Source organism: Sapajus apella, unplaced genomic scaffold (assembly GCF_009761245.1).
Source record: "Sapajus apella isolate SASKATOON/1434 unplaced genomic scaffold, GSC_monkey_1.0 scaffold55, whole genome shotgun sequence".
In the NCBI taxonomy this organism is placed as follows: domain Eukaryota; kingdom Metazoa; phylum Chordata; class Mammalia; order Primates; family Cebidae; genus Sapajus; species Sapajus apella.
The window spans coordinates 6,983,303-7,006,297 of record NW_022436995.1 but is presented as its reverse complement, the minus strand read 5'-3'; the positions used below and the strand labels follow the sequence as shown (position 1 = coordinate 7,006,297).

The 22,995-nt window shown below is 42.2% G+C and overlaps 1 protein-coding gene across 18 annotated transcripts in view; it reads left to right on the top strand.

The window, feature by feature from the left end:
• NIN (ninein) overlaps window positions 1-22,995 on the top strand; it is a 108,202-nt gene that overhangs the window by 22,538 nt on the left and 62,669 nt on the right. For 11 of the 18 annotated variants that reach the window (XR_004258611.1, XR_004258610.1, XM_032244568.1 and 8 more), the window contains 3 exons: window positions 420-501; window positions 12,095-12,184; window positions 13,753-13,922. Coding sequence is in view for 13 of the 18 variants with exons in the window: in XM_032244568.1 (XP_032100459.1) it covers window positions 420-501; window positions 12,095-12,184; window positions 13,753-13,922 (342 nt within the window). In the remaining 5 variants the exon portion in view is untranslated. The remainder of the gene's footprint in view (window positions 1-419; window positions 502-12,094; window positions 12,185-13,752; window positions 13,923-22,995) is intronic. The other 7 variants (XR_004258612.1, XM_032244564.1, XM_032244566.1 and 4 more) reach the window with 1 other exon arrangement.

The following is a 22,995-nucleotide window of genomic DNA, read 5'->3' as shown; positions in this document are numbered from 1 at the left end:
CAAATCACTCCCTTCTAGAATATCTCAAGGTACGAAAGCATCTGTGGGGCACCGTTCCGTTGGCTCATTTGCTTGGTAAGGCTCTTCCAATGGGTAGTCTTGTTCAGAAAAATAAAAGGAACTAAGAGTTTAAAATGTATCTTTTTCTGAGTTTATAAAGATGAATTTGCTACATAGCTTTTCTCTTAGGGAGTGAGTATTGATGTGAATGTTTATGACACTGGGGATCAAAATGATCAACCTGTTTTCCCTTCTGTCTTTGGAGAAATGAAGAAAAAAAGCAACAAATTGTATTATGACTTACTTCAAGGCTGTCAGGATGGAAAGAAAACAGTTCTATCAAATCAGTACTTTGTATATAGGTTTGCATTCTTAGAGCTATGGAAATTACTTTAAATCTATTTTTTGTTTTTTTCTAGGTACATTTTGACCAGTTTAAAGAAGCATTAATACTCGTTTTGTCCAGGACTCTATCAAATGAAGAACACTTTCAAGAACCAGGTAAGAGCACTAACTTTTCTTCTCTGCATTGTCCTTTAAAAGTTGTCCAGGGAAGAGTTTGGGGACCTCGAAGCATGTGTATGAAAGACTGGGGACATCTGCCTTTCACAGATTAAGCAGTTATTTTCAGTGACTTCTCTTCAATATTATCATAAAAGCTTTGCAGCTGTTGAACACTAAAATGAGCCTTCTCTACTACAGCAGCATAGTATTATGGAGAAAATAATTGTATTGTTTGTAGGCAGTATGTCAGATGGTGTGGCAATAACTCATTCTTGGGATGAGTAGAATGAAGCTGAATGGTAACTGCATTCATTCTTATTTCCTTGTACATGGAAGGACATGATTTGGGGAAATTTTTTCCCAAAGGCAGAAGAGTGGCCAATGTAGAGATAATTTTACTTAGTTGTAATGAGCAGATAATGCTCTGCTGTAGACATGATCACATTGCATTATAATTATATCTCCTCCTCTCAAGTGATAATTCTTTGAAGACCATGCTGTTCATTTTTGTATTTGCAGTGCCTAAAAGAATGCTTAGCATGTCGTAAGTATTCAATGAGTGTTTCAAAATAAAAGACTTAATAAAGCACCATAGGTTGTAAGACACATTGTTATTTCATGTAACTCTAAAAACAAAAATTGTTGCCGATTATAATATAAAATGACATTAATTGTGAAATACATTCTCATTTCACAGTGTTCATTTTTGGTGTGTGTTGGGGGACGGTGTCTTCAAATCAGTGAAATAGGGTAGATGTGTAGAGTGGAGTCTTAAACACAGTCTGGTTTTATCAAATCAGTGGTTGTTGGGCTAGGGGTAGGAGTTGACTACAAAGGGGCATGAAGGAATTTCGGGGCCGATGAAACCTTTGTATCTCGATGGTGCTAGTTGGCTATGGGATTGTGTGAGTTTTTCCAACCCAGAGACTAGTGCGCTAAAAGGATTAAATTTACCATGTAAATTATACCTCAGTAAACCCTACTTTAAAAATGAGCACATCAAAAATATAGTCCAGTTTTGAAACTGAGGACAAATCATTAACATTTTTCCACTACAAGGAGTCATTCAGTGTGACCTATTTAGGTGAGGCACAGATGGGAGCTCATTTCCCACCCTTGCCGGGTGATCTAGTTCTTCTTTCTACCCTCTGAAGTGCTCCAGATTTGTGTTGTGTGTACGAACGCTGCCTTTAGCAGTGTTTTAGATTCTGGATTGAGTCTCCCCCTTTTTCACTCATGGTGACACCCCTAGCAATGTTGTTATTAACTCTGACACTGGATAGAGGTTTTTGGAAGCCCCCCGTGAGCCTGAGAGGCAGGCCATTGCATTCTTGAAATTTTCCAGACAAACATTAAAGTTCCACAGGTGACTACTGTTAAGAACATGGACTTTTTATGCAGTCTCATTTTATTGGTGTTTTCACTTTTTAAAGGTTATCTGTCATCTTGATAACAATTTTGCAAGATCTGGGGACCCCAAATAGAGCTATGGTGACATCGCTGCCATGGTGGATATTAGTATCGTGAACATAGGTAACATAAGCATACATTCAGGGTTTTGTGTGCTGATAATGTGCTTTTATGTAGATTTGGAACAGGCCATCCTGGCACTAATCCACATGATCCTCCTGCTGCCATTTCTTCAAAACCTGTACTGTCACTGTCACCTGCCAGAAAATTATCATAATAAATATACAGATTTGTAGTGACTATGGATGTGAAGGGTCCCTGCCCAGAGTCGTATGTTGTTGGGATCCAAGCAGTAGGTTGAGCTAGATCAAGCTTGTCCAACCCATGGCCCATGGGCCTCATGCAGCCCAGGATAGTTTTGAATGCAGCCCAACACAAATTTGTAAACTTTCTTAAAACATTATGACATTTATGCATGGACCTTTTTTTTTTTTCTAGCTCATCAGCTGTCATTAGTGTTAGTGTATTTTATGTGTGGTCCAAGACAATTCTTCTTCCACTGTGGCCCAGGGAAACAAAAAGATTAAACACCCCTGAGCTAGACAATGGCTGGTTGAGTTTAGCCACAGCCAGGAAGTGAAGTTTATACATCTGGCTCCAGATGGTGATTTCATAGTTACGTGTCTGCCTCACTACTATGTAGGCAAAGATCGTAATTTGGACAAGTCTTTTGGGGCAACACATGGAAAGGATTTTTATAGTTTTGCTCTGTGCTCCATCCTTTGGGTAGGCAGTAAGTCTTTGTCACAAAACTGCCCCACATCAGTGTAATGCAGCAGGAAAGTACTTATTGATAGCATTTCTTGTAGCATTTATGACTTCCCTAACATTTGTCCTGGCAGGATGAAATCTAGGATTCAGCCTGTGCTTTGAGACATGAGTCAGCCTTTCCTCCCACAGCCCCTGCTTTGTTCCTGAGCATCTCTGCTTTTTCTGTCTTTTGCCAGTCTCTCCTAGGCCCCTCCAGTTGTTCGTGGGGATTATGCAATTCTTTCCATTCAGACATTCTTCCACCCACTCTAGAATGTGACTCTCAGCTGGGCGCGGTGGCTCACGCCTCTAATCCCAGCACTTTGGGAGGCCAAGGTGGGCAGATTACTTGAGGCCAGGAGTTCAAGACCAGCCTGGCCAACATGACGAGACCCCATCTCTACTAAAAATACAAAAAAATTAGCCAGGTGTGGTGGTGGACACCTGTAATACCAGCTACTTGGAAGGCTGAGGCAGGAGAATCGCTTGAACCCAGGAGACAGAGGTTGCAGTGAGCTGAGATTGCACCTCTGCACTCCATCCTGGGCAATAGAGTGAGACCCCCATCTCAAAAATAAAAGTGACTCAACTCCCCTGCAGGCAAACTGATTTGGCTGGGCAGAGGCAGAGGAAGTAGGGTCAGGATTCAAATGCAGTACATCAAGAGGCCACCTTTATTTACCTCTCCCTCTCCCTTTATGGGAGTAATTATCCATTAAATCATAGACCATGGCATTTGACGGCTGGAGAGAACCCTGCCATTTCATCCATGAGCAAATAGAGACCCAAAGACGGACATAGCTTAATTGAAGTCTTACAGCTAGTGGCAGAGGAGGGTGCTTACACTGTATCACCAAGGGATGTGATTCAAGGAGGCTTTAGGTTTAGGATTTTAGCTTTCAAATGGATGAGCCAGTCCTCAGTCAGTGCAGCCTGGCTAAAAGGGTCTGACAAGTGGCCAGAGGCAGCAAGGAGAAATGAACAAAAGCATGTTTCACCTGATTGTGAGGGACAGGGATGCCTGTGTCCTCTCCATTATTTGGCTGCTCATGTTAGTTCATCTTATACCAGAAGCGGCCAGGTCTGAGTTATTTCTGTCTTGCTTTTTTGAAATCAGTGGATGTGGTAGTCCTTGAGAGAAAAGGTTACCTTTATGCTATAGAAGGAGACTGAAAATAATAAGGGGGCCATAGTGCACAGCCTTAGAAACCAAGAGGGTCATGAACTGATATTTTATAACACCAAATATTTTTGCAAATTAAAATACCAGTTACTGTACCAGACCGTAATGTGGAAAAGTCAGTGTGATGTAATAGAACCACCCTTGAGTGAGGAGTTAGGAAACGCTGGCTCTGTCCCTCTAATTGAGTGATCTTATATATCACGACCTTAATGGTCTTTGGTTACCTTGTATGTAAAAGTGGTTGTGCTGGAAAATATATAAAATCCTTTCCAGCTCCAAGATTTGATTGTATTGCTTCCCATTATCTAAATGACATTATCCGTATCTGTGAAAAATGTTAGCCTTGTGTTTCTGTAAGATTTTACTTAACATTCATTGAAACTATAAAGTTCTTCCTAAGGACAAATGCATAGTATATTTCATGTTTTCATAGTCTCCTAATAAAAGGCAGTTATATATACATTCTATAAAAACAAAGCTCTAAGAGGATTTGAGAGGAGATGAAATTAAATTATTATTTCCATAGTCTTGGGCTCTGCCATTTATAACTCCTCTGAGGTACAGTTTCTTTATTTTTAGAATCAGAAGATATGGACTATTTTCAGCATCTTTTAAACTCAGATATTTATAATTGTAAGACTCTTGGAGTTTTCCCCCTAAAAAGCAATTTCTATAATAACAACACCACAATGAAAGATACTGAAATTCAGATCAAGGCAGAAAAATGGATTGGGAGGTAGGGAGTCTTTTATAAATTCTAAACTCATTAGCATTGCCAGTGGCATAATTCTCCCATATCTATGTATACAATTTAATTTTTAAATTATTTTTCTGGAATAGGAGAGGGGCAGCAACTTAATTATTAGCTATTTATTCAATTTGCTGTGGCTTTGGATTATAGGATTTTTGTAATGGAAATGCTGGCACAGGCTCCAAGCTACATGGCATCAGCGTGCCAGCCGGATCCTCTCTCCAGAGATTCTGTCCTCATTTGATGCATCTTGCATTAGATTTCTGTTCTTTAATAGACGTTAGCATAATGCAGGAAGCCCTTTCTTCCTTGATGTGATTCATTGGCACTGTCTCTTCTTTGTTTATTCGTGGGGAAAATTCAGGTTTGAAAAGGCCAACTCATTAGAAAAATAGGGCCAGGCATTGTTTTGGTAGAGATGTTTTATTGTAACAGACCTCCCTAATTTCAAAGACTGCCATAACTGTAATTATTTTCTTTATATTTTGAGGAAGTGATACATACAGTTAATAGATATTGTTTCATTTACTCAGCAATTGTGCCTTGAGTCAGGTTTTATGGCCTGTCACTGGGCTAGGTATTGATTTCAGTGGTTGAAGATTTATGTTTATAACTATGTTCAGAGGCCTTGGTTTAGGCACTGAAGTCTGGCTGAAGTCCCTGTTTTAGGAGATACTACACACAGATGGCCCAAGAGGCTTGTTCTATTGTCCTCTCTTGGTTAAGATAAGTAAGAACTTAGTCTCTGTTCTGTTGGTGTCAATGAAATGCCAGCAGTAAGTACCAGAAGTTTTCTCCAAGAGTTAAAAGCAAAACAGGCTGGGCACGGTGGCTCACGCCTATAATCCCAGCACTTTGAGCAGCCGAGACCATGGATCACCTACAGTTAGGAGTTTGAGACCAGCCTGACCAACATGGTGAAACCCTGTCTGTACTAAAAATACAAAATATAAAAATTAGCTGGGCATTGTGGCAGGTGCCTGTAATTCTAGCTACTCAGGAGGGTGAGCCAGGAGAGTCACGTGGACCGGGAGGCAGAGGTTGCAGTGAGCTGAGATTGTGCCATTGCACTCCAGCCTGGGTGATAGAGCATTTTTGAGCATTCCGTTTGTTTTTGAGACAGAGTCTCAAAAGCAAAGCAAACCGCTACCACCAGCAGTGCCAACAACAACAACAACAACAAAAGAGGGTGTTAGGATTGTGTTTATAATCCTGAAATTGGAAATACCCATGCCCACTGATGTTGTGTAAAATCCTTCCTAGGGTTACATAATAGTCACCAAGAACTATAATAATGCCTTTGGCTAATTGGTGCCACTCTCAGATTTTATGCTATGTAAATAATTATAGATGTGCATAAAAATGTGTGTATAATGTTAGTCATTGAAAAAGTAGTGAAAAAATATATAGGTTGGGCACCCCTAATCCAAAAATATGAAATGCTACAAAATCCAAAACTTTTTTTTTTTTTCTTTTTGAGACAGAGTCGCACTCTATCGCCAGGCTGGAGTGCAGTGGCGTGATCCTGGCTCACTGCAGCTTCCTTTTTCCGCTTTCAAGCAATTCTCCTGCCTCAGCCTCCCAAGTAGCAGGGACTACAGGCACGCACCACCACACCCGGCTAATTTTTTTTTGTATTTTTAATAGAGACGGGGTTTCACCATGTTGGACAGAATGGTCTCGACCTCTTGACCTCGTGATCCACCCGCCTTGGCCTCCCAAAGTGCTGGGATTACAGGCATGAGCCAATGTGCCCAGCCTAATCCAAAACTTTTTAAGCACCAACGTGATACTCAAAAAAAATGCTCACTGGACATTTCAGATTTTGAGATTTGGGATGTTCAACTGGCATACTCCAGATTTTCTAAAATCTTAGGAAGTCTGAAATCTGAAACACTTCTTTCTGCTCTCAGGACTTTCAGATAATGGATACTCAGCCTGTATAAAGCAAATGAAGAAATCGGACAGTGTATTTGTAAGCAAATCTTGCTATATCTATGTAATCAATGACTAAGCAGCTACTAAACTGTGCTATAAAAGAATACTTATTTATATGGTAAATTTACTAAGGGTAAAAGGCAACTTAAAAATATGTATATGTGCAAGAAATACCCATATCATTTAAAATTAAATAGGGTTGGTGGGAATTTTGATAATGAAACAGTTTACTTGGGAGTTGTGTCCATTTTATTTATTTTATTTTATTTTTTGAGATAGAGTTCACTTTTGTTGCCCAAGCTGAAGTGCAATGGTGTGATCTCACTCACTTCAGCCTCTGCCTCCTGAGTTCCAGTGATTCTCCTGCCTCAGCCTCCCAAGTAGCTGAGATTACAGGCGCACACCACCATGTCCATCTAATATTTTGTATTTTTAGTAGAAACAGGGTTTTACCATGTTAGCCAGGCTGGTCTCAAACTCCTGACCTCTGGTGATCCACCTGCCTCAGCCTCCCAAAGTGCTGGGATTATGGGCATGAGCCACTGTGCCTGGCCATGTCTATATTTTATTTCAACTTCAGTGGATGTATAAGGAGGTTTCCGAACAGGGGACATGAAGATGACAGTTTTCCACAGGGTGTCCTAGAGTATCAGTGTGTCCCTCTCACATCAGCTCGCTGACACAGGGAAAAGAGACTAATGAGAAAATTGGGCAAGAACAAGATCAGAGCAGCTCCAGTTTCTGAGATGCCGAACTGGATAACATCATTACACATTTGCCACTAATCTTACCTGTTACCAAAAACTGAGGCTGAGGGACTCTTGCTAACTTTGCTCCCATGGTTACTTGATGCTGGACACCTCTCCCTGGCCCAATGGCTTTGGGCCACCACTGGCTTCACAGGAGTCCCAGTAGATGGACCAGAGTGTGGCTGGAGCTCTCTGGGCAGGAGCTGCTAGACTGATGTTGACCTTACTCTATGAAGCTCCTATTATTTTCCCTCCCTCCAGGTGGGAGGAAACTAAGTCTTCATGAGGTTCAGTGTTCCCAACCTTGATATGGACTGGGTGTCCAGGACTGTTTGATTCCAAAGCACAGCTCTTTTCCATGGAAAGTGTTACAGTCTACCTGGGTAGGAAATCCAGCCATGTAAAATGCTTTTAGAACAATGTGACCATAGTTATGATTAAATTGGGAGCTATAGACAGTGTGCATCGCACTAAATGCAAAGGAGAAAGGGTTCCATGACAGTGGTGCCAAGGAATGACTTGAAAGAAATGGGTTTTGAGTTCCCCTTGAACAATGGGGAGAGGTCAGTTACGTAAAAAGTGAATCTCATCCTTCTTCCCAAAAATGGCTATAGATGCAGGCATCCTAACAGAGATCCGCTGGTTGATCCTCCTGTGAAAAGGTTGGGGAAACAATTATATAATCATTATCAACTCAAAGATTTTTTTCCTATTGACTGATCTTCAATTGCATTAGGACTTAGACCATCCAGTCAAACCAGTCAGCCCTGGGGCTTGCCATGCCAACTCATCCATCAGCTTCGACACATTCTGGGGGTGGTGGTGGGGGATCACTTTCTCCTTGAAGCCTTCCTCCTGGGCAAGGCTAATCGAAGTTACCCCATTACCCTTTGTGTTCAGAAGCCCCTGTGTTCCAGCCAGAAGCATCATTTAGGTGGGTAAGAACTGGGGTGGAGACTGCACCTAAGATTCTGTCACTGCGTACAGGGAAGACCTGAAAGACCTAATCAAACAGCTGCATCTTGTGTGGAGGTTCCACGAGAGAGGAGTAGTTGGGGAGGTGGGTGCTGATGCCCTCCCAAGCAGCTGCCTTGGAAAGAGCTTAGTGCATACAGAAGCGTGATGAGGCTGCTTACCAGTGATGGCCCTGGAGGCAGGGAGTGCACTGGGAAGCAAAAGAAATGGCAGATTATGTCAGAAAGCTTTTGCTGATGGTTTTCTAATGTTGTTTATTCTTTCTTGGCCTCCCCTTCTCGCTTCCCATCCCGTTCTCGCTTCCCGTCCCCTTCTCGCTTTCCGTCTCCTCCCCACTCCCTTCTTTCCTCCACCCCAGCTCACCTCTCCCTCCTCCTCTCAGTCTCCAGCTCCACTCTTTCCCTACCTGGTAGTCCTCCCACATCTACTTCTCTCGCTCCCTTTCCCCAACCACCCTAGGCTTCTAGGTCCCTATTGTCTCCCGTTTCCCCACCCACTTCCCTCCCTTTCTTGGTCTCAGTCTCTGTCTCATTCTCTTTCTGCATCTGTCTCTCTGTGTCAGTCTCCATTGGTCTCTGTGTTTTTCTTGGTCTTAGTCTTCCCTTTGATTCTCTTCCCTTCTCTTGTTTAGAGTCAGGTGTGGGTGTGCGTTTTCACTGTGTAATCCCTGTGTGATGGTGCATTCAGCATAGGCGAGGAGGAGGTGGGATGTAGAATGGAGCTAGGTGGGGCTCATTTGCTGCATGACTGCCTTTTCCTAAGAAAGCTTCTTGAGGGTGCTTGCCTTGAGGTTTGTGCATGCTTCATTTTTTACCTTTCCTTGAGAAAAGTTCACATGGTTTTTAGCACCCCTGTGAGCTCAGCAGCCATGTAACATGAAGTTTCTGCTGGTATTACTCCTGTGCTGAGGTGCTTTGGATGGGGGTGGTGTCTCTGGGAACGATTTCCCAGGCTCACTAAATGGATCAGGAAGGGACATAGAAAGCAAAGTCCTATGCCAGGAATTCCAAAATGAGAATACCAGCATCCCAAGGGCAGGGCTTTCTCCTTCATCCTTGGAAATAGCCTCAGGTCATTTTTGGGAACAGGGAATTTTGATTTAAAAAATGCTAAAATATCATCATATTTCTTAATAGGGCCAGCATAACATTTTGCCCATGGCAGGTGTTTGGTAAATACGCTTATGCGTTAAGTGAATGTGCCTAACACTGGGGAGCATCTTTGAAAAATCTCCTTTAATTCCATAAAGCAATTATGGCTGCCACTTCATTCCAGGTCCTGAGTTTGTGTTTTTGCAAAGAAAGTATTCAGTTGACTATACATTGTTTAGGCTTTTGCCTAATTGACTGTATATTGTTTAGGCTTCCTAAGGGAAGCTGACGTTGCTTTGCCTTTGGCCATTCATGCGGTGGTTTTAGGAGAGCTGAGCATGTTAAGCAGTGATCTTTATCACATCTGTTGCAGATGCACTAATCTGATGCAGTGGTCAGTTTTAGGGGAGAGCACAAAGTGTACTCTGTATTGCCTGAAAACTGGAGTTGGAGACTGGGTTTCTTCCCTCTATACTGCAGCTGGGAAAAGAATCGGGAGAGGAATGAGGTGAATGTTGGTCATTTCCCCTGCCTGCAACCAGCTTATTTACTCAGAGTGGTCATTTTCCCTGACAGCATATTTTAATTTTCTTTTTATTATGAGTGCATGACTTCTGGTCAAACATCATACTTGTGCATGGTGGTTTATCCTGCTTTGGAAGGGGAACATTATTACAGCTCTGGAGTTTCTCTTCTTGGAACAGATGCAATGTAGAGTAACAAATGTAGTGTGTGAGCATCCAGACTGCAATTTCTAAGGCCAAAAAGAATAGTATTCATGTTTTTAACTCCTTGATCAGATGTTTTTTTTCCACGTGCTCTGTAGAGACTGTCACTCACTTCCACATTACTCCAGCAGAGGACTGAAGCAAGGTTTCTCTATTGTCACCTGCTCATAACCAAGCATTTGGCTTATGAAATAAAACCTAGACAATTATACTAGGTCACGTTGGACTGCCTCAAAAGCCACCTTCCTCTGATTGGTGTGTCTCATAATAAGCTCTCCAGGGATGGGGTCTGAGACACCTCTGGGCAGGCCGGGCTTGTCTGCTTTCCTTTGAAGCCCATTTTAATTTTTGTAGTGATGCCAAATAGGAGAAATGGAAAATGGGAAAGAAGGAAAAATGACTCAGAAGCTTGATAATCCAGGGAGAATCATAAATACACTTTCAAAGAAATCAAACACTGAAAGCATGGCGGTCCTTTATACTTTGTTTTGATAGCATTTCTTTTTGTTTTGTTTTGTTTCTGTTTTTGAGACAGAGTCTCACCATGTCGCCCAGGCTGGAGTTCAGTGGTGCAGTCTTGGCTCAGTGCAACCTCCACCTCCCAGGTTCAACCGGTTCTCATGCCTCAGCCTCCCAACCAGCTGGGACCACAGGCGCGAGCCTCCATGCCCGGCTAATTATTGTATTTTTAGTAGAGTTGGGGTTTTGCCATATTGACCAGGCATTTCATGTCCCTTCTTGGAGCTGGTGATTGGAACAGTTACTCTCACCTGTGTTATAGGAAGCTCTGCGATGTCAATAATTTCATTTCTTAATAAACCAAGACCACCCATTTTTTCTGACATAGATAAGATGATTCCAAAATGACATCCTGAAAAAAATAAAGGTTCCATCTGGATGTGCTCATGAAGCAAATAAACTTAGTCCCAGGGTTGCAGATTTGGATCTCTTCCATTAGGCATGGTCAGAAAGGTTCAAGGCATTCTTTAACTTGAGTGGGGAAGAGTGTCTTAAAATTCCCATGGTTCTGTGGTTCAGTTCTAAATTTCTGGTTGAGATTGAGAAGGAGGATCATAGAGTTTTCAGTGCTTAACCCAGCAAGGGCTGTTGACTTTGAATGTTCTCTCTGGACGTCCTTACCTTTGCCGTCTCTGTTCCTGTCATATCATGCACGGTAAGTGCAGTGAGGCGGATGCTCTAAATGGGCGAGGGATGTGTGAATGTGTCATTCTAAGAGGTGACTAGTTTTAAATGGTGTGATTAGTTTATGTCATTATTGGTCACATGCATGGTTTGGAAAATAAAGTGATGAGACAACTTTAACCCATTTTTCTTTGCGTGTGCTCATGTCTTTATTGCAAAAAGATTACACAATTTAATAGATGTCTCTAGAAATTGACTTTATCATGTTTGTACATTCTATGAAGGATATTAAAGTTTGCTCAAATTATAATAAAATAGATAACGAAATAAAAGTTTTAGTGCCTGGCAATGCAAAAGTATATAGCTAAATAAACCATGACTCCACAAGGTCCCTGCTGGCTCACAATCGATTACCTTTTGTTGCTTAGAAAAAGAGTTCTTTTTAATCCACCACTGAGTCTACACTACGTAGGATAGTTAGTAGTAAACAACTAGGGAACCATTTCATCTACTGGTAGGTTTGGGATCAGATCACATTAGATTTTTAAAAGGTAGTGGCTTTCTCCCACTGCTTTTTTACCTCTGAAAGAGTGCAGCATGCAATAAAAGCTCCTTTGCCCTTCCATCCCCAGGAAGTGACTTTGTTCTTCCACTGGGAAAATATTGTGGTCCATTATCCAAGGTTCTAAGTGTTCCTTTTAATCTTTTCCAAACACCAATAGTCACTAATGGTGTATCTTGTTGTCTGCCCCCAAAATTTAATAATATGTAATAAATTAAGGATGTTTCTGCATTGCCTCTTATCTGACTAGCATCTGTGGGTGTCAGCTGCCAACAAGTAGCTCGGGTGTCTGGGACGCTCCTGAATGCTCACAAGCTGACACACTGTCTTCTGATAAAAGGTACCTTCAAATATACATGCAGTTTTCAGTATAAATTTTGTATGCTTAAACACTTGCTGTAAGAGAATCACTTGACCTAATAAAATGACTTGGCTGGGACTTTTTAAAAGCTGGATATAAATATCACTAGAAATTATATAGCTAGTATAAATACTTCACTCTGAGCTTTGCTGAGCATTTTCAGCATGTGTCTGGCCACATTTGTGAATATAGCGAAATCTGAGCTTGTCCCAGAGGAAGGACATGGTGGGGAGGTGGTTAGTCACAGAGGGTCGTCAGTCCTCCCTGGGAAACTGCAAAGTAATGGCTAAACCCCAACATGGTTACAATGGTGATAAAGGAACAGTCGTTCTTTTAGTTCTTATCTAATCAACTGTTGTCATTTTTATTATACGTGTACGTATCTCATTTAAACATCTACATGTCTGAGTTCAGACATACCTTGCAACAGAATACATACTTGTTCTCGAGAGAGTATGTCTGTGTGTGGACAATAAGGCAACAGAAATCAAAACATTGCCATCTTTTGTGCTTTCATGAAACATTTTATTCTAATGCTGTACCAGGTCCTAGAAAATCTATATCTGAGGTAACATTTGAAAGAGTGAAGTATTTATCACTTTAAAGCTACCAATTGTAGAAAAAGCTTAGCCTATGGTTGTGGCGGTGGAGGTGGAGGTAGTGGAGGTGGTGGTGGTGATGGTGGTGGTGATGGTGGTGGTGATGGTGGTGATGGCCACAGTGGTGGTGACGGTGATGGGGAAGGTGGTGAATGTTGAACCTGAGACTTGTGTTGCCAGAATGCTGAAGTCCTTCTTTAAGGTCAAGAGATGACTCTCTCCTCGTGCACATTCCTTTTTATTTTGTATATAACACTGATGCTTGCAAAGAGATAATACACTTTTTTTTTTTTTACTGTGGTTTCACATTTGCTATTTTATTTTACTGCTTTTAATTTTACAATGAGATCTTGATTTGGGGTTTCATATAAATAACTAGCTGTCGTTAATCGCTTAGAATCTGTTATGTCAGTTTCTTTGTTCTGTCATCCTGCCTGTTTGATAGATCAGAGAGTGGAATGGTTAGCAAAGGAATCATTGAGGTAAGGGAGGGTGTTTCAGACTAATTGGTGTGGATACTAAGTTTACAGTGCTGATTTGGTGTCTGTTGTGTTACCATTTTCTAAGACTTCCTCCAAGGTGTCTCTTAGTTAATATGAAGTCTCCCCACCCTGCTGGAAAACCCAGCTTAATAAACAGAAGAACAAATGTGACCCCTTCCTTTTCCTGACTTTAATCCTGTATATTATGTCAAATCCCTTGCTGCCATCATTGGATTGCTCCCATCATGTGCAGATATATACTCAGGGTGGCGTAAATCTTTCAGAATTAGAAGCTGTGCTCTCCATCTGACCTGATGGCTCACATACACCCACAGCCACCACAACTGGCAAACAGTGGTGGCTTATTCTGAGGCTGGTACAAGAGGCTGGGTTGGATGGCTGTGAGTGGCAGCTCAGAACTGAGATTCTCATGTCATCTGGCCTCAACTCTTATCTCTTCGCTCAGACTGCTCACTAGAAGCTCAGCCCAAATATGTTAAAGGTGGGAAGCGTTACGGACGGAGGTCCTTGCCTGAGTTCCAAGAGTCCGTGGAGGAGTTTGCTGAAGTGACGGTGATTGAGCCACTGGACGAAGAAGCGCAGCCTTCACACATCCCAGCCAGTGACTGCAGTGAGGTAAGGAGTTGGGCACATTCATCTGGATCACGAGTGTGGAGCCCCACGTCAGTGCAGCACAGAGACAGGAAAGCTGAGGGGGTTGATGGCACGACGTGGGCTTTTCTCAGTTACTAACTCCTTGCTAATCTTATCACTTGCCCTTTGGACATATACAGTTAATGTTTCTATCTTTTTTTTTTTTTTTTTTAAACCTCTGTTTTTACCTCTGTTTCAGCTTTTGGAGAGTTGACAGTTCTGTGCATGCGTCATGTGTGCATTTAGAATTCAGGTATTTCCACATCATCTGAGGTCTCCCACTTCTAGTTCTTCTTTAGGAATATCTCTCTCCTCTATAGCATGACTATTTTTAGTTATTTAAAAAGCCAACCAGCTCCTCCCTCTCCCCTGCCCCAAACTATAAGACAGCATCTGTGGCAGGAAATGAAAGCCACGTGTTCAGGCATTTTGAGAGCCTGCCTCTTGTCTTTCGTAGTGTGGTAAAGCAGCTCAAACACTTGGTTTTTGCCTCAAGATACTGAGCCAGGGGCGCTTTCTGTGCCCGGCAGTTGCCACGGTTCTTCCTGCTGGTTTCCTTGCACCTGAGCCTGTCTCATTCTCCAGCATGCAGAGTTGCCAGCCTCCCTCATGTCCCATCTTTTCATTTTGCAGATTGCCATAATCTACCAATAAAGGAGATTCAGTAACATTTTCTTTATTCTTTCTTTATGGCTCATTTACCAGCATCCCATTTATAGAACATGATTGAAAATGCCATGCTGAGCAAGCTGTAAATATTTCTTGCAAATCCTAGCTCAGTCTGGGACTGCAGATATTTCAGATACTAACATAAGCTGGAAAAGAGACAAAGCGCCTCAACTTTCTGAAAGTGTGTGTGTGTGTATGTGTGTGTGTACCTGTGTGTTCATGGCAGTCTAACTTCCATGTTCAGCTACTGAAATCTACAGGAACCTTGCTCCCAGTAATAGCCCCAGCAATCAGACGTCAGTGTTGTCCTCAACTTTCCAGAATACCCCAAAACCCAAAAGTAACTAAAAAGATTCCAAGTGTTAAGCCCAAGTGTTGGCAGTAAGTATGGAAATTTACAAGGGCACATGACCAGTCTGCTGATCAGAGGTGTGCCTCAGTTTTTTTAAAAAGCAAATGATACTTGTCCTCACCACAAGTGAAGCAGCAGTGGCAGAAATGTTATTGAGAAGAGAGGGAGAAAAGCAACTAGAAGAGAGAAGAGAGGAAAAAACCCCACAAAAGTGGTATAAGAGTAGCGTGGAAGAAAAGTGACAGCTGAAATGGAAAAAGCCAAAACCAGAAAAAGCTGAGGACAGTTTCCAGGAGTCCTTCCCCTTTCTTGGGTCTCTTTGTGAATTTAGATACAGGTCTTTCCCCAGTAAAACACATATACTCCATACGCAGAAAAATTTTACATATGTAATCTCAGGGATGCAGGTTATTTACATATTTCAGTTAGGACAGTGTTCATAATAGCTTTCTTATTGTCAGGAAGGGTATCTTGAAGTCTGTTCTATAACCTTGAGTGGTGTAGAATGCACTTGAGACACTTCTTTATGAAAAAAATGGTTCAAATGTCTTGGTACTTTAGGGGATAAATTTTTGTTATTTGGAAAACACTTTTAAGTTTAATATCTCATTTCCCCAACTATTTCAGTCCCCAAGGTATTATTTGGTACTAAGAAAGTAACTGGTTACTTCTTTTTTCACATGAGTTTCTAGTCCTCGCCTAGAAATACCCAGAAAGCTGTTGGGCAGAGCTAACTTTGTTGCTGGCAACTTATTTCTTATATCCTTGTTATGTGTTATCTAATGGTGCCCAGGAAGATTTACTATTTATAAAGTGAGACTTGTTTCATGTATAAATAAAGATAAGAATTGATGCTTGAGCCTGGGCAAAATCTTGTGGCTTATGTCACAGTAAAAGGATATTTTGGGAGAATCATTTCACCCTTGATGTACTTACAACTTTTCTTAACTCCTCTGGAAACCTCTTAAATATGACCTCTTGATGCTATACACAGAAGCTGCAGTGTTCACCACCCTTCATCAATAGAACTGCAAATAGAGGCTTTCAAACCAAAGCTCATCCAACTGCTTTCTTGTCCAAAAATAAGATGTTTTGTAAGCTGAATTGAGCCTGTCAGTTTTCGAATCACTTCATCTCTTTAAAAAAATAAGTTTTAGTTCCAGGCATGGTGGCTCATGCCTATAACCCCAGCACTTTGGGAGGCCAAGGCAGGAGGATCACTTGAGCCCAGGAGTTTGAGACCAGCCTGGGCAACATAATGAGACCTTGTCTCTACAAAACTTTAAAAAAAATTAGGGCCAGGTACAGTGGCTCACACCTGTAATCCCAGCACTTTGGAAGGCCTAGGCAGGCGGATCACGAAGTCGAGAGATCGAGATCATCCTGGCCAACATGGTGAAACCCTGTCCCTACTAAAAATATATAAATATTCTGGGCATGGTGGTGCGCACCTGTAATCTCAGCTACTCAGGAGGCTGAGGCAGGAGAATTGCTCGAACCTGGGAAACAAAGGTTGCAGTGAGCTGAGATTGAGCCACTGCTCTCCGGCCTGGGTGACAGAGTGAGACCCTGTCTCAAAATAATAACAACAATAATGGCAGCTTCACATGAGACATTTTTGATGTTCCTGTTGGCAGTTAAAAGGGCAAAGCCCTGCTTTCCACAGCAGCTGTGGTTATGGGTCACACCCGCTGCCTTCACTCCTGTGTATGCAGGAATCTTGTGGCTCAGCCTTGTCAATGCATCAGTCTTGTTACTTACTATTGTGTCAAGACAGCATTCCTGTTTCTGGCCAGTTTCCATATTAGCCTCAGCAGTTGAGGGCCAATCTGTTGGCCTACAGAAGTTCATGCAATGGGCAGCATAAGCTTGTTCTAGAACCCCCCCTCCCTTCTACAGAAGCTGTGCAGGTCTCTTAGGAGACCCAAGTGATCTTCTCTGTTCTAGAGTGGTCTCCAGCTGTGGAGTGTAGGGAGGAAAAAATTCTCAAGGGTGTGTGGAATTGATTTCTTCTTCTTATAATTAGTTCTGAATCTGACAGTTCTTTATTATGCTGCTGGCTGCTTTTTTCTCCCTTTTGGTTGCCAGAAGCTCTTCTGTCTCCTCTCTTTGGGGATGTTGGAAATTTATTCCTTGGGCTCATGCTTAATCTAGGGGCCACCGGGCAATGTGGAAGGAGGGACTGGGCCTGAGTCTCCTCCGACATGACTATTTCCTAAGGAGTAGTAACATGGGGAGTTGGATCCAGGCCACGTTTGTTTTGATTGCAGTTTTCCTTTGACTTCTGGATCGGAGCTGAGGGGAAGCAGGGAATCTCAGCTCACCTTTGGACTGCAGTTTCCCTTGCTCTCAGACATGCCCGATTTCCTGAAGTGACTTTTGCTTTTTATGATGAAGACAATAAAAGGGCCCAGACGCATCCTTGGAAGTTAAAGAGAGGGAAAATCTGACTGTTGCTACTCAACAGAAGACTGATTTCAGCTCTAGGTTGCATCAGAGAATAATTTTATTTTTCTGAGGATTGTGGAGGGGTGGGCAGTGGAATGGAATATTGTCATAACTCCTTTAAAAACTGTCCCCAAGGGGGCTGGCTTCTTTTTAGGAACTCATCCTATAGGGGTTAGTGAGCAGACAGTCATCTGAAAAGATAAAATAATAATTTCTCTATGTAAGCATCTTCATCTGAATTAAAGAAATCTTTTAAAAATAATAATAATTTCTCCTCTTTTGCCTCTGAGGTGATTTCACAGTAGGGGAGGTTTCCACAGGTCAGCCAGAATTCATTCCTAGGCTCTTGGGTTAGTGGTTCACAGTGTTTTCTCACCATCCTTATTTAGAAGACCTTTTCCTATTTGCCCATAAGCAAAGCCCAAATTATGGGTCGTCCTCAGGGACTACTGAAAATCATTCACTGCAGTCTACTTACAACTCCACCCTTCATTTCCCATTCAAGAAAACCTCTAGAAATACAGGCATGTGAGAGGGAAGCTATTCTAGAGATTGCTTTGAAGCAACTAAATTTATATTTAATGTAAGTGCACTGTGGAGCCTTAGGCTTCCTTACTTACAAGCGACTTGGAGCTCTTCTGGTTCCTGTTCAGAGTGCACATTGTGGTGTGGTGGCATGGTGGGAGGACCCGTGTCGTTACTAGGGGGTAGCAAATGTTCCACCACCTTGGCCTCCTCCCCTGAGTAGAAGGTATGAAAATAAATCTTATTACGAGTTGCTTTTGATCATGTTTTACTTTTATTTTAGTTCATATATGTTAAAGCCCCAACATAAATTGTGAACATCTTAGTAGTTTCCATTCCTTCCCCCACCCCATGCTTTTATCAGGCACTTTGATTCCTGCTGAACAGCAAATATGTAACCTAGCTATTAAGCATGTCTCTCCTACCAAGTTTCGTTTACAAGGCAACAAAACTACTCTGTAGGGAAAGGCTACTATAACCTAGCTAAATTTTCAGCACTAAAAGATGCACTTCAGAATTTCATTTGGAAATCCTGAAGCAGAACGTGCTAATTCACAAGTGACAGGTCTAACACGACTTCCAATTTCATGTGTTTATCTGGCAAATGGAACCCTTGGGAGTCTGACCTCTCATCTTGGGTGATACTGAAAAGAAAGTGGTGACTTATTTTCTCTTTTTATGGGGTCGTTGTCACTCACGTCAGTTTAGTCGGCCGTTTCTATTCTGAATTAATCCAGACTAACAAAGAACATCTTGATTCCAACTGAAGATGTGATTAATGAAAAGGTTTGGTTGTCACGGTTTCTGCTTTACTTCCTTAAGAAGCAAGTGAGATTTAGAAGAGGACATATTTTCCCTTGTATATTAATAACTACTGAACTGACCTTGAATTTTATGCTCATGTTTCTTCTGAGGGTAGGTGGAAGGGAAAACAGACAAAACTAAAACTGATTCCCACTTCTGTTCTCGATTACTCAGACCCAGTAGAAAAGGTTGTGCAATTAATACAATTGGGGCAGGGCCACTTTGCTTTCTGCCCTGGTTGAAAACAGGGTACACCTTGTTAACTGTTTTCCTCCACAGGGAATAAATCGGGTCTAGTAAGATTCTTATCAACAGCAAGGGGTGTTTAAACAATCATTTCTCCAGCTGTAGACAACAGTAGTGTAAGCCAAAACCATTGGCTTGCACACTGTGGTTTAAGTGAGGACCTGAGAGAAAAGTTAATGCTGATGACTACACTACAAGCAAATCCAGTCTTTGTGTTGGGACTCTGAGGGCAGGAGGATGGGAAGGTGGTTGTTAAAAAGCTTTGAAGAATACAAACTGATTTTACTACCCTACATAAGATCAGACTTCTTCAAGAAGTGTGAAACTGACTTATCTTTTCCCTTATGTTCATTTTCATGTATGCATAACTTTGCAGCTTATGAATTATTCATTTACATCGTACAGAGTCAATATTTTATTCTGGAATAAACTTAATAGCCGAGAAAAGTTCTGCTAAGATCTTTTGTAGCTGAAATGCATCTACTTTCCTATTACTCCCTTGTTAAATTTTCTGTTCCAGTCTTTGACAAAGCAAGAAGTTTTATTGCTGATGCCATTTATTCTACCAAAGGCTATGATGTCTTCAGGATAGACTTATTCTTTTTTTTTTTTTTTTAATGGAATTCCAGTCTTTTCCTTTATATGCCTTAAGTCTTATCAGATCACCTGGCTCTTCCCAGAGATGAAACATTCATTCAAGATGCAATTGTAGATCACTCGAAAGGGATAGAAAGAAGCTCCTTCAAAGCTTATAAAATGTCTCTTTTTCTGACACATACTTTTAGGCTTTGGTGTCCTGGTAAGCCTTCTTGACATGATCCCAGTGGGAATTCTGTTGGAGACCAGACCCCACCCCTACCTCCTTCCATATCAACAATTTCCGATATTTATTTTCTAAGTAGAAACTAAGACAAGAAATCAAGAATTAATTTTCATTATGACAGTAACATGTTCTGTCCTACATATCTTTAAATACCTTCCAACAGAAAAGTAGTATTCGGTATTTACTGAGCAACTCTGAGAAACAGGAGAGGTATTTTTTTTAATCTGTTTCCTTTAAGGACTTTAAAATCCAGTGGACCAAAACTAGTCCCCAACCTTGGTAGGAGAGGAGGCTTGAGGCCCAAACTCTTAAATTCAGCATTTTCTCCCACCAGCAATACCAAAGGCTTTTTAGCCTTCAGTGTAGTAGGACTTATCTAAATGTGTGTGCCTTTAAAAATCATATTAATTCCTGTTATTTGCATTCACTTGTAGCACTTAATTGCCTTTAATGATAAAGGCACTGATTTGCATTCTGGTCGTGACAACCCTGGTTGCAGGAGCTTGTCCCAGAGTTCAGAATGGAGAGATTGGGAGCTGGGCTGTCAGGCTTTCCATTGCCTTTGCCTTCAAAGGTGGCATAGTGGGAAATGAACCATAGTCCCAGGAAGTGTGTCCCTGCAGAAACAATAGCGAGTCCTGCTGGGTGCACTCAGATTCCACTACCCAGCTCAGAGCGCAGGCTTTATAAATACTGAGGACTATTAGTGAAATATGCCATGGATGCTGTATTTTTTTTTTTAAAGTCTTAAAGTGTCTTTCATGAGCACTCTCCTTAAACTGATTTCTGTTTTTTTTCAGAGACTTCATGTGCTTAGCTGAGTGTGCTGCTCTTCTAAATGCATACTACAGCTCAGTTTGTTTGGGGAGCTATGTTATTCTAGTGCATTTCCTTCCTCCTCCCTTGGAGTTTACAGGGCTTTCTCCTTTCCAAAAAAAAAAAAAAAAAATTCTACTTCAGGCTCTGAGGCTGTTGAGATCAGCTCAGCAACCTCTGCTGGGAAAGAATGGCCCGAGTCTGCCCCCGTAATGATTTTAATTAGCCGTACATTCTGCAGGGTGCAAAGGTCTTCGCTGGAGCAGATGGCTGGTAGGGGTGGTGGCTGGGCTATTGTGGGCAGGGGCCACACCAGGACCGGAGGCTGCAGATGCTGGCCCGGCCTCAGGGCTGGAAGCTGGAGATCCAGGAGGCTGGGGCCATCTGCTCTGCAGTCCAACAAAGCAGGTGTTCCGCCAAAGAAGGCATTCCAGAAATCGGTGCCGCCTGTACAGCCGACATGTGTGGCGCACCCTTGTCCAGCTGTAGGACAACCCAAGAGCTGGCTACAACTGCCAGCATGACATTGAGATGCATGTCCCACAGAGTGGATTCGGAGGGGACTCCCTTTGTCTGCCTGAGGGGAGTGGGGACTATCTTCTGAGCAATCATTTTGGGGTTGGACAACCTCATCTGACCTTCTCCCCTCTGCCTACTCTTAATGGGGCTGTTGCCAGTACACTGACATGGTAATAAGGACAAGGTAGCCCCTGTCTTTCTGTAGCTGCCTACCGGGCACTGTCTGCAGGGGACACTGTCTGCAGGGAGGGACCCAGGGGAAGCCTTGATCTTAAGTTGAATTAGAAGTTCATTGCTTCATCACAATCATCATGCTCAAAGCTGTGGTTCCTGGGGATTTCCTTAGCCTTATTAAGGTATGATTGTAAAAGTCATGTATGTTTACAGTGTGCAACATGATGTTTTGATATGTGGATGCATTGTGAAATGATTAAATCAAGCCAGTTAACGTATCAAGGCTGTAGCTTTTAAAGAGTCTCTTCTGGGCTTGTTCTTTAAAGCTGGCACTGGTCTGTCTACTGTTTCTTCTCCCCTTGTCCTAGTCTTATACATCCAAGTAGTAAGAATATTAATTGTCATATTTGTTTACTTAACAAATGCTTAGTACTTACCGGCACTGTCGTAAGTGCTTTTCAAATATGAAGCAGGCCGTCAGAGCTAGGTGTTGTCATTCATGTACTCATGAGGAAACTGTGGCACACAGTGGTTAAGTAACTTGGCCAGGGTCACACCACAAGTAAGAGGTAGTGCTGAAATTGAACTCGAGTATGGCTCTGCAGTTCAAACCCCTAACCACATCATTTTTCAGACTGAAATAAGAACAACAGCTAAGGTTTCCCTTTTGGGTACACTGTAGTGTCCTCCCTACTTTGTAACATACTGAGAGGTCACAGAAACTGGCAGAGCCAAACAACCCAGACAGCCTCTCTGCCAAACCCTTGTACTTACCTGTCTACAACTGTGCCTCCAGATTAGGGAGAAACTGAAGTCCCACAGAATGCTTTTGTGTGTGTGTTAATATCCATTCTTTCTCTAATGAGAGGCTACATACATTTCAAGGGAAGAAATAAAAAATCTTATGAATTCAGTCTTCTGAACACATCTCAGCAATTGTCTCTCCCTTTCCCCACTACTTTTCCAAAGATTTTGTGATAATATTCCTCCCAGTGCTCATGGCAGATCTGTGTCTACAGGCCACCTGCCAGGCTTCCACTGTGCTGGCTAAGCCATCAGCAGTTAAAGGACCCACTTCCAGAATGATGCCTCCCTGGACCACCACCAGCAACCGAATGATTTAATCTCCCCAGCCTTCTAACCTGCCTTCCCCTCCTTCTCTCCCTGCTTTTTAATTGGAGCTACTGGCTCCAGGCAGTGAGAATGAAAATAAATGAGCTGTGAATGAATGGAATCTTCCCCCACCAACCCCCCTGAAATAGCAATTTAATAACAAATGCTCAGCTTGTGCTTTTCTCCCTCTTACTGAGGGAACAGACCCTTGTTGGAGGCCAGGTAGGAAAAAGCACAGAATACCTCACATCAGCGTGGTAAGCCCCATCTCCAAATGAGGTGGTCTCGGAGTGAAGATGTAGCCAATAGCATAAACCCGCTTCTCCTTTTAGCAGGGTGGTCCTGGCTGGATCTGTGTTTCTTAAAAAGGATCTTGGGAGGAATGCTTGGGATACCACTATTCCCAGAAGACTTCAAAGCATCTTTAAACTGGCTGGGTGTAGTGGCTCACACTTATAATTCCAGCACTTTGGGAGGCTGAGGTGGGTGGATCGCTTGAGCCCAAAAATTCAAGACCAGCCTGGGCAATGTGGCAAAACCCCATCTCTACCAAAAAAAAAAAAAAA